The sequence below is a fragment of the Ranitomeya imitator genome, chromosome 1 (assembly GCF_032444005.1).
Source record: "Ranitomeya imitator isolate aRanImi1 chromosome 1, aRanImi1.pri, whole genome shotgun sequence".
NCBI lineage: Eukaryota > Metazoa > Chordata > Amphibia > Anura > Dendrobatidae > Ranitomeya > Ranitomeya imitator.
The window spans coordinates 926,229,861-926,243,163 of NC_091282.1; the positions used below are offsets into that span (position 1 = coordinate 926,229,861).

The following is a 13,303-nucleotide window of genomic DNA, read 5'->3' on the forward strand; positions in this document are numbered from 1 at the left end:
CTTTACAGTAGGTATGGTGTTTGATGGATGCAACTCAGTATTCTTTTTCCTCCAAACACGACAAGTTGTGTTTCTACCAAACAGTTCCAGTTTGGTTTCATCAGACCATAGGACATTCTCCCAAAACTCCTCTGGATCATCCAAATGCTCTCTAGCAAACTTCAGACGGGCCCGGACATGTACTGGCTTAAGCAGTGGGACACGTCTGGCACTGCAGGATCTGAGTCCATGGTGGCGTAGTGTGTTACTTATGGTAGGCCTTGTTACATTGGTCCCAGCTCTCTGCAGTTCATTCACTAGGTCCCCCCGCGTGGTTCTGGGATTTTTGCTCACCGTTCTTATGATCATTTTGACCCACGGGGTGGGATTTTGCGTGGAGCCCCAGATCGAGGGAGATTATCAGTGGTCTTGTATGTCTTCCATTTTCTAATTATTGCTCCCACTGTTGATTTCTTCACTCCAAGCTGGTTGGCTATTGCAGATTCAGTCTTCCCAGCCTGGTGCAGGGCTACAATTTTGTTTCTGGTGTCCTTTGACAGCTCTTTGGTCTTCACCATAGTGGAGTTTGGAGTCAGACTGTTTGAGGGTGTGCACAGGTGTCTTTTTATACTGATAACAAGTTTAAACAGGTGCCATTACTACAGGTAATGAGTGGAGGATAGAGGAGACTCTTAAAGAAGAAGTTACAGGTCTGTGAGAACCAGAAATCTTGATTGTTTGTTTCTGACCAAATACTTATTTTCCACCATAATATGCAAATAAAATGTTAAAAAACAGACAATGTGATTTTCTGGATTTTTTTTTTCTCAGTTTGTCTCCCATAGTTGAGGTCTACCTATGATGTAAATTACAGACGCCTCTCATCTTTTTAAGTGGTGGAACTTGCACTATTGCTGACTGACTAAATACTTTTTTGCCCCACTGTATTTCAATAATTGGCCAAATGAAAACTGAAGAGAAGCTCTTGTACTAATTTTCTTTATTTATGCTTAATTAGAAAAAGTACACTATTAAACATTCAGAACAAAGTGAAATGTTGCTATTATAATAGATCATAGATAGATAGATAGATAGATAGATAGATAGATAGATAGATAGATAGACAAGCATATATAAAATTGTACTTTAGATATTTAGAAAGATAGATAAATAGAGAAATATAAGGATTATCACAGCTACAGAAAATATGTTCTAAAGAGAACTTGCCCCTAGGTGAAAAGAGGCCAACTTTTACTTTTTTTACTGCAAGTTTATGCCTGCTGCTCCACTGACTGCACATTTTTAATCTGTCATACAATATCTGACACAGTGCAGAGTATCAGATCAGTGATCTGACACAGTACAGTGATGTCCCAGATGGGACAATGGAAAAAAGGAAAAAAATATTGACCACCATCTTCCCCTGACCTAAACCCTATAGAGAACCTTTGGAGTATCATCAAGCAAAAGATCTATGAGGGTGGGAGGCCATTCACATCAAAACAGCAGCTATGGGAGGCGATTCTGACTTCATGCAAAAAAATACAAGCAGAAACTCTCCAAAAACTCACAAGTTCAATGGATGCAAGAATTGTGAAGGTGATATCAAAGAAGGGGTCCTATGTTAACATGTAACTTGGCCTGTTAGGAGGTTTTGGAGTTAAATAGCTTTTTTGTTCAGTGAATGTGACCTCCTATTGCTGCGAATTCAACAAATGAGCATTTTCAGCTCTTTAAAACATATCAAATGTTTAGAAATTCTGCTGTGCCTAATAATTTGGAACAGTGCATTTTGAGTTTTTATTTATTTTGGAGATTATACTGTTATCATTGGGAGGCTTCTTCAATAAAATTTGATGTATAATCTAACAGGTGATGACTTTTATTAGACTGACTGTCATTTGCACCGACAATTTAGGACAATCCGAGAAAAATATCATTTGCACAATAATTTGGAACATGGTGTATTTTGTGTGCTATGATTATCTGTTTTAAGGGCATAATAATTCAAAGTTGGAAAATGTCAAAATTTGCAGTTTTTCAATATTTTCATAAATAAACGCAAATCATATGGACCTAAGTATAACAGCAATTTGTAGTATAACATCTCACAGAAAACAATCTCAGAATTCCTGGATATGTTGAAAGCTTTATACATCCCATTTGCTAAAAAGAGGTTATCCATTACTGGACATTCTCAACCATGTGCTGTCATACTCTGGGAACAGTGTCACCGACATCCCTGGATGTGACTGTGGAAGTGAGCATCGATAATTTTGATTTTAATTTAGCTCCTGAATAGACATGGTTGAATGTATTTGATTGAAATTGAATTTTACTCAAATTTTACAAAATGCTTATTCCGCAGATTTACTATTTTTTGTAATTTGTGTTGCATAAATTCAGTAAAATGCAGCTAAATCATACAGGTCTGGCAAAACATTAAAGAAAAAGTACTCACATCACTTTTCACTTCTCTGCATATCCCCACTTCTCGTTGTCTAACATCCAGTCCTCAGCACCTCATCTTACCGCCACCACACACTGAAATTCCAGGTTGTCCTTGTGCATGTGCATCATAAGGTCCCAATCAATACATCGCAATGTGTACTAAAGAGGCCAAAGGTTTTAGGTGCCGTTGACCAAACAGCCCACATGGAAAAGCAGGGACATCCAGAGGGGAAAAACTTGAGCTGAGAATTAGAGTCCTTCTATTTATTATGCTCTGAGGTCTGGGGTAACTCCTTTATGTGGACTACTGGTTAATCATTTTCCCTCAGATGCCCTTTAGGAATCATTAACCCTGCCTCCATGGTATGTATGTCATTGCATTTGTGGAATGTTCCCTCTCTAAAACATAAAACCTCAATCTGCAATTTGGACTATTACTGTGAAAAAATTGATATGACTTTGGAGCAGAAATGAGCATAAATGTTTGAGATTAATTTAATTTTCTAAAACTTGGATTCTCCTGGATCTGATTTTTTTTGTCATTTGCTTCTTTCAAATTCAGCAAAATGGAGGCTGGATAAGCATAATTTTGTTGAATTGTAAGGGGCCAGAGAAAAAGAATATTCATTTGCTAGATGACCTGGTTCTGGTTCTCAGTGTGTCTTGTCTCTTCCATAATCTTTACTAGGCATTCCAGAGCTATGCTATTGTGTCTGGAGAAAACCCAGATCATGATAAGGAGCTAGAGATTGACAGAGAATTAGTTTTGGGTTAAATTGCCTAAAACATCCATGTCTATGACAATTTAAATACTTTGCGACTTGATTCGAGAGCTTCACAGAAAAAACTACAGGTGCTATTTCACACACTGCTGAAGTATCATGTAGAAGGCTAAAGATGTTTTGTACAATCACATGGGATTCCACATAATACTATGCAGCTATGACACTACATGGTCGAGCACAGCCAATTGGAGGAATTATCAGTCCTTGCATAAAAGACTAGGCAGGGATTGTTGCTTGATTTTAAACTAGTGTGAAGATGATTGTACTCAGGATAGGGAGATAAGCCATTTTTAAAGTCCTAGTCAGTGATATATTAAACAACTACAATATGATGAGGATAGCAGTCTAAGATAGAGAATTTCAATCAATAATGAGTAAGTCTTTATAGAGTGGTCTATTTGCTCTGCTGTATTCATAATCAAATGATATAAACATCCTTTCTCCATCATCACAGTAGTACAACAGCTCGGAATGTAAAATCTTCCTTTCTATTGCACTACCTGCGATTCAGTATGAACAAATTTCCTGCTAATTTCCTTGTAGCAAATTTAAATCTCACCTTGATCATCACTAAAAGGAACATTTGATTTTCATGGAATATCTTCAATCAGAATTATATTTCTTGTCCACATTCTTGCAAACTGCCAAGCTCAAACTGGAACAGATTTTCTCAGCACTAGAGATTAACAAATCTCTTTGCTCAACCTCAGTCCATGGTCCTGGTGAGTGCTCTTTGGCCTAAGCTGGAGCTGCATGAATTTCTTGAACTTCATGTCTTTTGGTGCAGCATTTGATTCACCTGCCTCATGTGATGTCATTAGTGCCCAGAAACCTAAACATAAGCCCTGAATCCAAGTAGGTCAGGTAATTTGCACAGCTCTCAGCTACTGCCAGAGAGGAGGGACCTGGACCGTAGGCCGAGGTTGTATGAAACAATCCACTCATCTCAACTCATCACTATGCGATGGGTGAAGAAATGTAATGACCTCGTATGCCTAATTGCTGTTTTTAAATACAAAACTCAGGATAAATGACTTATTATTAGAATCAAACAAACATTAAAATTACAAACTGCAGATAATTGTCTTATCTAAAAGGGAATCTGTCATCAGAAAAAATGCTATTAATCTGCAAATATAGAGTTAATCTGCAGTTTAATAGCGTTATTAACCTGCGTGGCACCGGCACGTAGTCGGAAACAGCTTAGAGAAAATTACCTTTATTCGCCCCAGCAGCATTCAGATTTAAAGAATACAGAGTGACAGGTGTAAGTGCACCAACGGCCCTGACTGACACTGGCTCAACATTGGCGATGGCTGTCAGTCAGGGTTGGGGGGTGGGTGCAACCACTGCTCTGTCATCTCAGAGCAGGGATTGAATCTACTCCTGTGACTGAAATTCAAACTCTGCTGAGGGGAATAAAGTTAGATTTCTCCCAGCAGCATTCGCCAAAGTGCAGGCGTCAGACAGGATAATAGCGCTATTAACCTTCAGAGTAACCCCATATCTGCAGATTAATAGCATTTTTTCTGGTCACATGATCCCTTTAAGTAATGCAAGATTGGCGGCATAGGTTTTTACTATTTCTTCTGGATAGAGGTAAAAGAAAAAAAAGGTGATAGAAGGTTATATTAATTGGTAAGAACTTCATGTTTCTTAATAAAGTTATTAATGAAAAGAGTCATCTATACTTTTGTAAGCACATACCATAAATAAATAAAATGTTTATATACAGTGTTAGGACTGGTGGAACGCACCAAGTATAAGGTGTAATGGTATTAGGTGCGTTCGCCGTCCGAGGTCCACCGTGCAGGTGAAAGACCCTGCTGCTAGTAAGATGGACTATATGGCGGTACTAAGTATACACACACAGGTGTTAACTTCACCCTGCGTGAAGGAAGCGATCCTGTTGCGTCACAGGACCGCAGTACCGCACATAAAGCGCGAGCAAGAAGTCAGCGGACTCAACCCCTACACAGGTTTGAAGTACGATTAGACACTTGCTGGCACAACACCGCAACTGGGTGTGTCAGAGGAATATAAATAATAATATAAAGGCACAAGAGTGCGTGCGGTGCCGCACTGACGGATGCCACTAACCACCCAGGCTTGGGTCAGGAAAGCGCAGAGCAAGCGCACGGCGCCGTACTGGCGGACACAGCAACTGGTAGCTGAAATGTGTGTTTCGTGCTGTTGGATAAGTCGGGCGCTAGATAGCAAACATATACCTTCTGCGAACAGACATTCAATAGGGAGGGTTATTTAAAGAGCGACTTTCACTCACAACACACACACATATTTACAAGACAATACTAGCGCATGGCCGTGCGGCCATGCGAGGCTTAAATAGCTGCAGCATGTTTAGGACCTTCCAAAGAAGGACCAATGGAGTGCTGCAGCACCTGAGCATGTGACCCTGGATCTCCACTGAGAGATCTCGCCCTGGGCATGCTCAGAGTGCAAAGCAGGATTTAGTCCTAGCAGCTACAAGGACCTTAGCTGCAGTATCTGATCATGTGACCCTCGATCTCCACTGAGAGATCTTACTCTGGGCATGCTCAGAATGTAAAAAGCAGGACTTAGCCCCAGAAACGTCCGCTCGCCGCTGCCCAGCACTGACTTCAATGGGAGAAGCAGGAAACGCAGCAGTAACTCTAAGCACAGAGTCAGACTGAGCGAGACGCTGGGATCGATGTCTCTGCTGAGCAAGCTCCACTGCGGCAGGAGAAGAATGGGAGACCGCAGCGGAGATGGCCCGAGATTCCCCCTGTGCAGAGGCAGGAACTCGACCCCTAACATACAGTATGCTATATGCAGTAAATTTTTCTACTTCGTCACTGAAATCTTGATTTTATTTTTGTCTGTTTTAGGGTGCAGTAAATGGACTTACAGGAACTTTGGAATTTGATGATGTTGGTGACAATCCAAATATCCACTTTGAAATTCTTGGTACAAATTATGGGGAGGAACTTGGCAGAAGTGCCCGCAAGGTAGGATGCCCAAGAAAAATGTTGTAGAATACATTGAAAACTAAATTAATATATATATATATATATATATATATATATATATACAGTACTATTTAAGCATGAAGATATTCTTATTTTTTCAAAACATCTTAATTTATTCAGTATGGAGTAGGAGTATAAGCATCCTGTGTAGGAATCCACACACGTGCATTGATAAACTGTATTTTAAAATTACTAATGGTTGGTTATAGCATACTAGCTATTGAACCCGTTCTATGCCCGGGTGGCGAGCATTTATATTGGTATATTGTCTCCATCCTGGTATGTGCTGCTCCATCCTGCATCCCCATCCTGTCATGCGCTGCTCCATCATGCGTCCCCATCCTGTCATGCGCTGCTCCATCCTGCATCCCCATCCTTATGTGCTGCTGCATCCTGCGTCCCCATCCTTATGTGCTGCTGCATCCTGCGTCCCCATCCTTATGTGCTGCTGCATCCTGCGTCCCCATCCTTATGTGCTGCTCCATCCTGCGTCCCCATCCTTATGTGCTGCTCCATCCTGCGTCCCCATCCTTATGTGCTGCTGCATCCTGCGTCCCCATCCTTATGTGCTGCTGCATCCTGCGTCCCCATCCTTATGTACCGCTGCATCCTGCGTCCCCATCCTTATGTGCTGCTGCATCCTGCGTCCCCATACTTATGTTCATGCTGCATCCTGCGTCCCCATCCTTATGTTCATGCTGCATCCTGCATCCCCATCCTTATGTTCATGCTGCATCCTGCGTCCCCATCCTTATGTGCTGCTCCATCCTGCGTCCCCATCCTGTTATGTGCTGCTCCATCCTGCGTCCCCATCCTGTTATGTGCTGCTCCATCCTGCGTCCCCATCCTTATGTGCTGCTCCATCCTGCGTCCCCATCCTTATGTGCTGCTCCATCCTGCGTCCCCATCCTTATGTGCTGCTCCATCCTGCGTCCTCATCCTTATGTGCTGCTGCATCCTGCGTCCCCATCCTTATGTGCTGCTGCATCCTGCGTCCCCATCCTTATGTGCTGCTGCATCCTGCGTCCCCATCCTTATGTGCTGCTCCATCCTGCGTCCCCATCCTTATGTGCTGCTGCATCCTGCGTCCCCATCCTTATGTACTGCTGCATCCTGCGTCCCCATCCTTATGTGCTGCTGCATCCTGCGTCCCCATCCTTATGTTCATGCTGCATCCTGCGTCCCCATCCTTATGTTCATGCTGCATCCTGCGTCCCCATCCTTATGTTCATGCTGCATCCTGCGTCCCCATCCTTATGTGCTGCTCCATCCTGCGTCCCCATCCTGTTATGTGCTGCTCCATCCTGCGTCCCCATCCTGTTATGTGCTGCTCCATCCTGCGTCCCCATCCTTATGTGCTGCTCCATCCTGCGTCCCCATCCTTATGTGCTGCTCCATCCTGCGTCCCCATCCTTATGTGCTGCTCCATCCTGCGTCCCCATCCTTATGTGCTGCTCCATCCTGCGTCCCCATCCTTATGTGCTGCTCCATCCTGCGTCCCCATCCTTATGTGCTGCTCCATCCTGCGTCCCCATCCTTATGTGCTGCTCCATCCTGCATCCCCATCCTTATGTGCTGCTCCATCCTGCGTCCCCATCCTTATGTGCTGCTCCATCCTGCGTCCCCATCCTTATGTGCTGCTCCATCCTGCGTCCCCATCCTTATGTGCTGCTCCATCCTGCATCCCCATCCTTATGTACTGCTCCATCCTGCGTCCCCATCCTTATGTGCTGCTCCATCCTGCATCCCCATCCTTATGTGCTGCTGCATCCTGCGTCCCCATCCTTATGTGCTGCTCCATCCTGCGTCCCCATCCTTATGTGCTGCTCCATCCTGCGTCCCCATCCTTATGTACTGCTCCATCCTGCGTCCCCATCCTTATGTGCTGCTCCATCCTGCATCCCCATCCTTATGTGCTGCTGCATCCTGCGTCCCCATCCTTATGTGCTGCTCCATCCTGCATCCCCATCCTTATGTACTGCTCCATCCTGCGTCCCCATCCTTATGTGCTGCTCCATCCTGCATCCCCATCCTTATGTGCTGCTGCATCCTGCGTCCCCATCCTTATGTGCTGCTCCATCCTGCGTCCCCATCCTTATGTGCTGCTCCATCCTGCGTCCCCATCCTTATGTCCTGCTCCATCCTGCGTCCCCATCCTTATGTGCTGCTCCATCCTGCGTCCCCATACTGCCTCTGACCCGCTCGTCGCCGAGTGCTGGGGGGCCTTAGCAGGCGGGGACACCGGCGCGCTGTGGGGGTCAGGTGCCGGTATCGCCGCCAGCTCAGGCCCCCCAGCACTTACTATACTCACCTGTCCAGCGTTCCATCGCTGAGCGCCGCCATCTTCCCGGTCTCCTGGCTGTGACTGTTCAGTCAGAGGGCGGCGCCGGCGCGCATTAAGCACGTCATCGCGCCCTCTGAACTGAAGGTTACAGGCCAAAGACCGGGAAGATGGCGCCGCTCAGCGATGGAACGGGGACAGGTGAATATAGGCCGATACTCACCCTCCTGGCGGTCCCTGCTTCTGCGGTGGAGATCGCGGTGTGCGTTCAGTGTGAACGCACACCGCGATCTCCCGGGAGCGTCGCTCTGTGAGGCCCAGACTGCGCCGGCGCTTGCGCTTGCGCAGTCTATAGAGGCTTCGGACAGAGTGACGCTCCCAGCGTTTTATTATAGATTCTGCTATGCTGAATGAACTTGGGAATGCAAATCATCAATGCTGTCAGCTCCTTTCCTGTTGGTGACCAATAATGTCACAAATGTGATCGAAGAGACACTATTCCAGAGATGCTGAAAGCTAGCAAGATTAAGTCATGCAAGCTGCTTACTGTGGCATAAGCAACATGTGGCTTGGCATTGCTATGTTTGATAATGACTCCTTGGACATTCTGTGGAAATGGCTCTGCTACTTACTACACAAGCAATTCATTGCAATACCAAGTTGTTAGCATATCTGGAATGAAGATTGAGGTTGCAGACTACCATGTAGCCTGAGCCATTAAGTAAGTTTTCATTCTTGGTATGTTAAATTTCTATACTGAGGGATCAATGTATGTACTGTATTTATATATACAGTGGGTACGGTAAGTACTAAGAACCTTTCACATTTTTCACTCTGTTTCATTGCAGCCATTTGGTAAATTCAAAAAAGTTCATTTTTTTCTCATTAATGTACACTCTGCACCCTCTCTTGACTGAAAAAAGCAGAAATGTTGAAATTTTTGCAAATTTAAAAGAAAAGAATAACTGAAATATCGCACGGTCATAAATATTCAGACCCTTTGCTCAGACACACATTTAAGTCACATGCTATCCATTTCCTTGTGATCCTCCTTGAGATGGTTCTACTCCTTAATTGGAGGCCACCTGTGTTTAATTAAACTGATAGGACTTGATTTGGAAAGGCACACACCTGTCTATATAAGACCTCACAGCTTACAGTGCATGTCAGACCAAATGAGAATCATGAGGTCAAAGGAACTGGCCAAGAAGCTCAGAGACAGAATTGTGGCAAGGCACAGCTCTGGCCATGGCTACAAAAGAATGTCTGCAGTACTCAGGGCCCAAAGAGCACAGTGACCTTGGTAATCCTTAAATGGAAGAAGTTTGGGACCACCAGAAGTCTTCCTAGACCTGGCCATTCAGCCAAACTGAGCAATCGTGGGAGAAGAGCCTTGGTGAGAGAGGTAAAGAAGAACCCCAAGATCACTGTGGCTGAGCTCCAGATATGCAGTACGGAGATGGGAGAAGGTTCCGCAAAGTCAACTATCATTGCAGCACTCCACCAGTCGGGACTTTATGGCAGAGAGGCCCAACAGAAGCCTTTTCTTAGTGCAAGATATATGAAAGATATATGAAAGGAAACACATAAAGGACTCCCAGACTATGAGAAGTATGATTCTCTGGTCTGATGAGATGAAGATAGAACTTTTTGGTGATAATTCTAAGCGGTATGTGTGGAGAAAATCAGACACTGCTCTTCACCTGCCCAATACAATCCCAAAAGTGAAACATGGTGGTGGCAGCAGCATCTTGCTATGGGTTTTTTTTCTGTTGCAGGGACAGGATGACTAGTTGCCATTGAAGGATACATGAATGCGACCAAGTACAGAGATATCCTGGATGAAAACCTCTTCCAGAGTACTCTGTACCTCAGACTTAGCCAAAGGTTCACCTTCCAACAAGACAATGACCCTAAGCACAAAGCTAAAATAAAAAGGAGTGGCTTCAAAACAACTCTGTGACCATTCTTGACTGGCCCAGCCAGAGCCCTGATCTAAACCCAATTGAGCATCTCTGGAGAGACCTGAAAATGGCTGTCCACCAAGGTTCACCATCCAAGCTGACGGAACTGGCAGAGGATCCCCAGATCAGGTGTGAAAAACTTGTTGCATCATTCCCAAGAAGACTCATGGCTGTACTAGCTCAAAAGCGAGCTTCTACTCAATACTGAGCAAAGGGTCTGATTACTTATGACCATGTGATATTTCAGTTTCTCTTTCTTAATAAATTTGCAAACATTTCTACATTTCTGTTTTTTTTCAGTCAATATGGGGTGCAGAGTGTACATTAACAAAAATGAACTTTTTTGAATTTACCAAATGGCTGCAAGGAAACAAATAATGAAAAATTTAAAGAAGTATGAATACTTTCCTTACCCACTGTGTATACTGTATATATATATATATATATATATATATATATATATATATATATATATATATATATATATACTAATGTTAGAAACAGGGATAAGTCATCTTTAGCAGACCGAGGGGACTCTAGCACTCCGTGCTCCAACCATTTAGTTGTTTGCAGCTCTCACAGATGGATGTACACAGCACATAGAACCAGAACAGTATATCTCTGTATGCTGTGTAGTCACAGTTCTCAGGTGCTGCAGCTCAGCTTTACATTACAGTGAGAAAGAGCTAAGCTTTTGCACTAGAGAATGACCACCTTATGGAAGCATGCTGTTTCAGTCTGTCCCATAGACAGTGTGAATCTGACAGCTGCGGGAGCTGCTATCAGTTGATCTGTTGAGGTGATAGTTCTTAAATGCCTATAAATCTGATATTAATGACATTTGCTTAAGAAGTGTTTGACGATCCCTTTGATTTGTTTTACCTGCTCAGAAATTTTAACATAAATACGGTTGTATTCATTTCCACTTTCTGTCCAGAAATTATTCATATTCATACTGTAGATAAAACAAAAAGTAAAGATTATACACTTAAAAAATATGGATAACTACATTTTTTGAGTATTCCATAGGAACCAAACCATTTAGACTTTTCCACTTGTCTTCACTCAGTATTGACGACTCATTATTGTTAGCGTTAAATTGGAGTTTGTACACTATTCACCCTGCAGATATTTAACATGTATCTCATAGGACTTGTATTGAAAATGTAATCTCTCCTTCTTTTGATCTATTGAGTTAATTACAAAGATATGTCTTTTTACATGCTTTGGGTGCGTTCTTTGTTTTAATATAATGGAAGTTTTATTTATTCTCATGTTTCAAATAAAAATAGTTTATCGAAAGAAAGAAGAACAAATGTATTATTATCTTCCTTACAAACAAAATAATTTTTTTATTAGATTATTTAAGGCTTAGCCAATTTAAAAAGAAGATATTGAGTTACAGTTTCATAAAAAAATTAACAAAACGTATTAATGTTTACACCATTTACTTGTAAGACTGTTAAAAAGTCAAGTTAAAACATAGACCTGTCATGCTGTTTGTTCCACACACAATATGTTGCATGTGCTTTTAATATGACATACCAAGCATACTTATAACTGTTTTTACTGGTAAAAACAATGATCTAATAAATAGTGCAGATGATTTATCATACAGTGGCTGTGCTGCATGACATTCTATGGGGGCTCTGCTGCATTACATTCTATGGGGGCTGGCTGCATTACATTCTGTGGGGGCTGGCTGCATTACATTCTGTGGGGGTTGTGCTGCATTACATTCTATGGGGGCTGTACTGCATTACATTCCATGGGGGCTGTGCTGCATTATATTCAATGGGGGTCTGGCTGCATTACATTCTATGGGGTCTGGCTGCATTACATTCTTTGGGGGCTGGCTGCATTACATTCTATGGGGGCTGGCTGCATTACATTCTATGGGGGCTGGCTGTATTACATTCTATGGGGGCTGGCTGCATTACATTCTATGGGGCTGTTCTGCATTACATTCAATTGGGGCTGTGCTGCATTACATTCTATGGGGGCTGTACGGCATTACATTCTAAGGGATCTGTGCTGCATTACATTCTATGGGGACTGTGCTGCATTACATTATATGGGGGTCTGGCTGCATTACATTTTATGGGGGCTGTGCTGCATTACATTCTATGGGGGCTGTGCTGCATTACTTTCTATGGGGGCTGTATTACATTCTCTGGGGGCTACATTATATTTTATGGAGGCAGTATTATATTCTATGGGGAATGCCAGAGCATTTAATTCTTGTATGTGTAATGATTTTTAAGGTTGATGTCAAATGAGTAATGTCAGCTGCTATCAATCCCTGGTGTAAGTAATGGAGAGATGTCTATCAGACACCCCCACTACTAGCCCAGACCTGGCGAGACCCAGCGACCCTGAAGAGTGGTGATGGTAGTAACAATACCGCTCTTCACAGTTGCCGAGCTCAGTGCATGACCCGGAATACCTGAAAATACTGATGTCACCGCTTTTCAGAGTCACCGGGTCTCGTGCTGCGCAGCGGAAGCAAAAGTGGCTGTAGGCAAAGTTTATGGAGCATCAGAATGAAGTTCCATAGCCTTTGGCAGTCTCATTCCTTCATTAAGTACGAGATCCAGTTATGTAGGTAAAGTAGCAGCTTTTCTTGGTACTGCAACTAAAAGCAAAAAATAAGACTGAGCTGTAATGCTGGATACAGCTGTAATTATGTTTTATATAGCTGTGTTACACTCCCCTCACTTCTTGTAAACTACAAGTGTGCAAAGATATTATACGGTCACCATGTGACAAGTGGGCCTGTGTAACTTCAAATGCCAGGGCTGAATTTTAGTGCCAGTCCGGGCCTGGTTTCCT

The 13,303-nt window shown here is 43.2% G+C and overlaps 1 protein-coding gene across 1 annotated transcript in view; it reads left to right on the forward strand.

Annotated features, from left to right (window-relative positions):
• GRID2 (glutamate ionotropic receptor delta type subunit 2) overlaps positions 1-13,303 on the forward strand; it is a 2,297,645-nt gene that overhangs the window by 1,365,999 nt on the left and 918,343 nt on the right. The window contains exon 8 of the mRNA XM_069743575.1: positions 6,086-6,205. Coding sequence (XP_069599676.1) covers positions 6,086-6,205 — 120 coding nt within the window. The remainder of the gene's footprint in view (positions 1-6,085; positions 6,206-13,303) is intronic.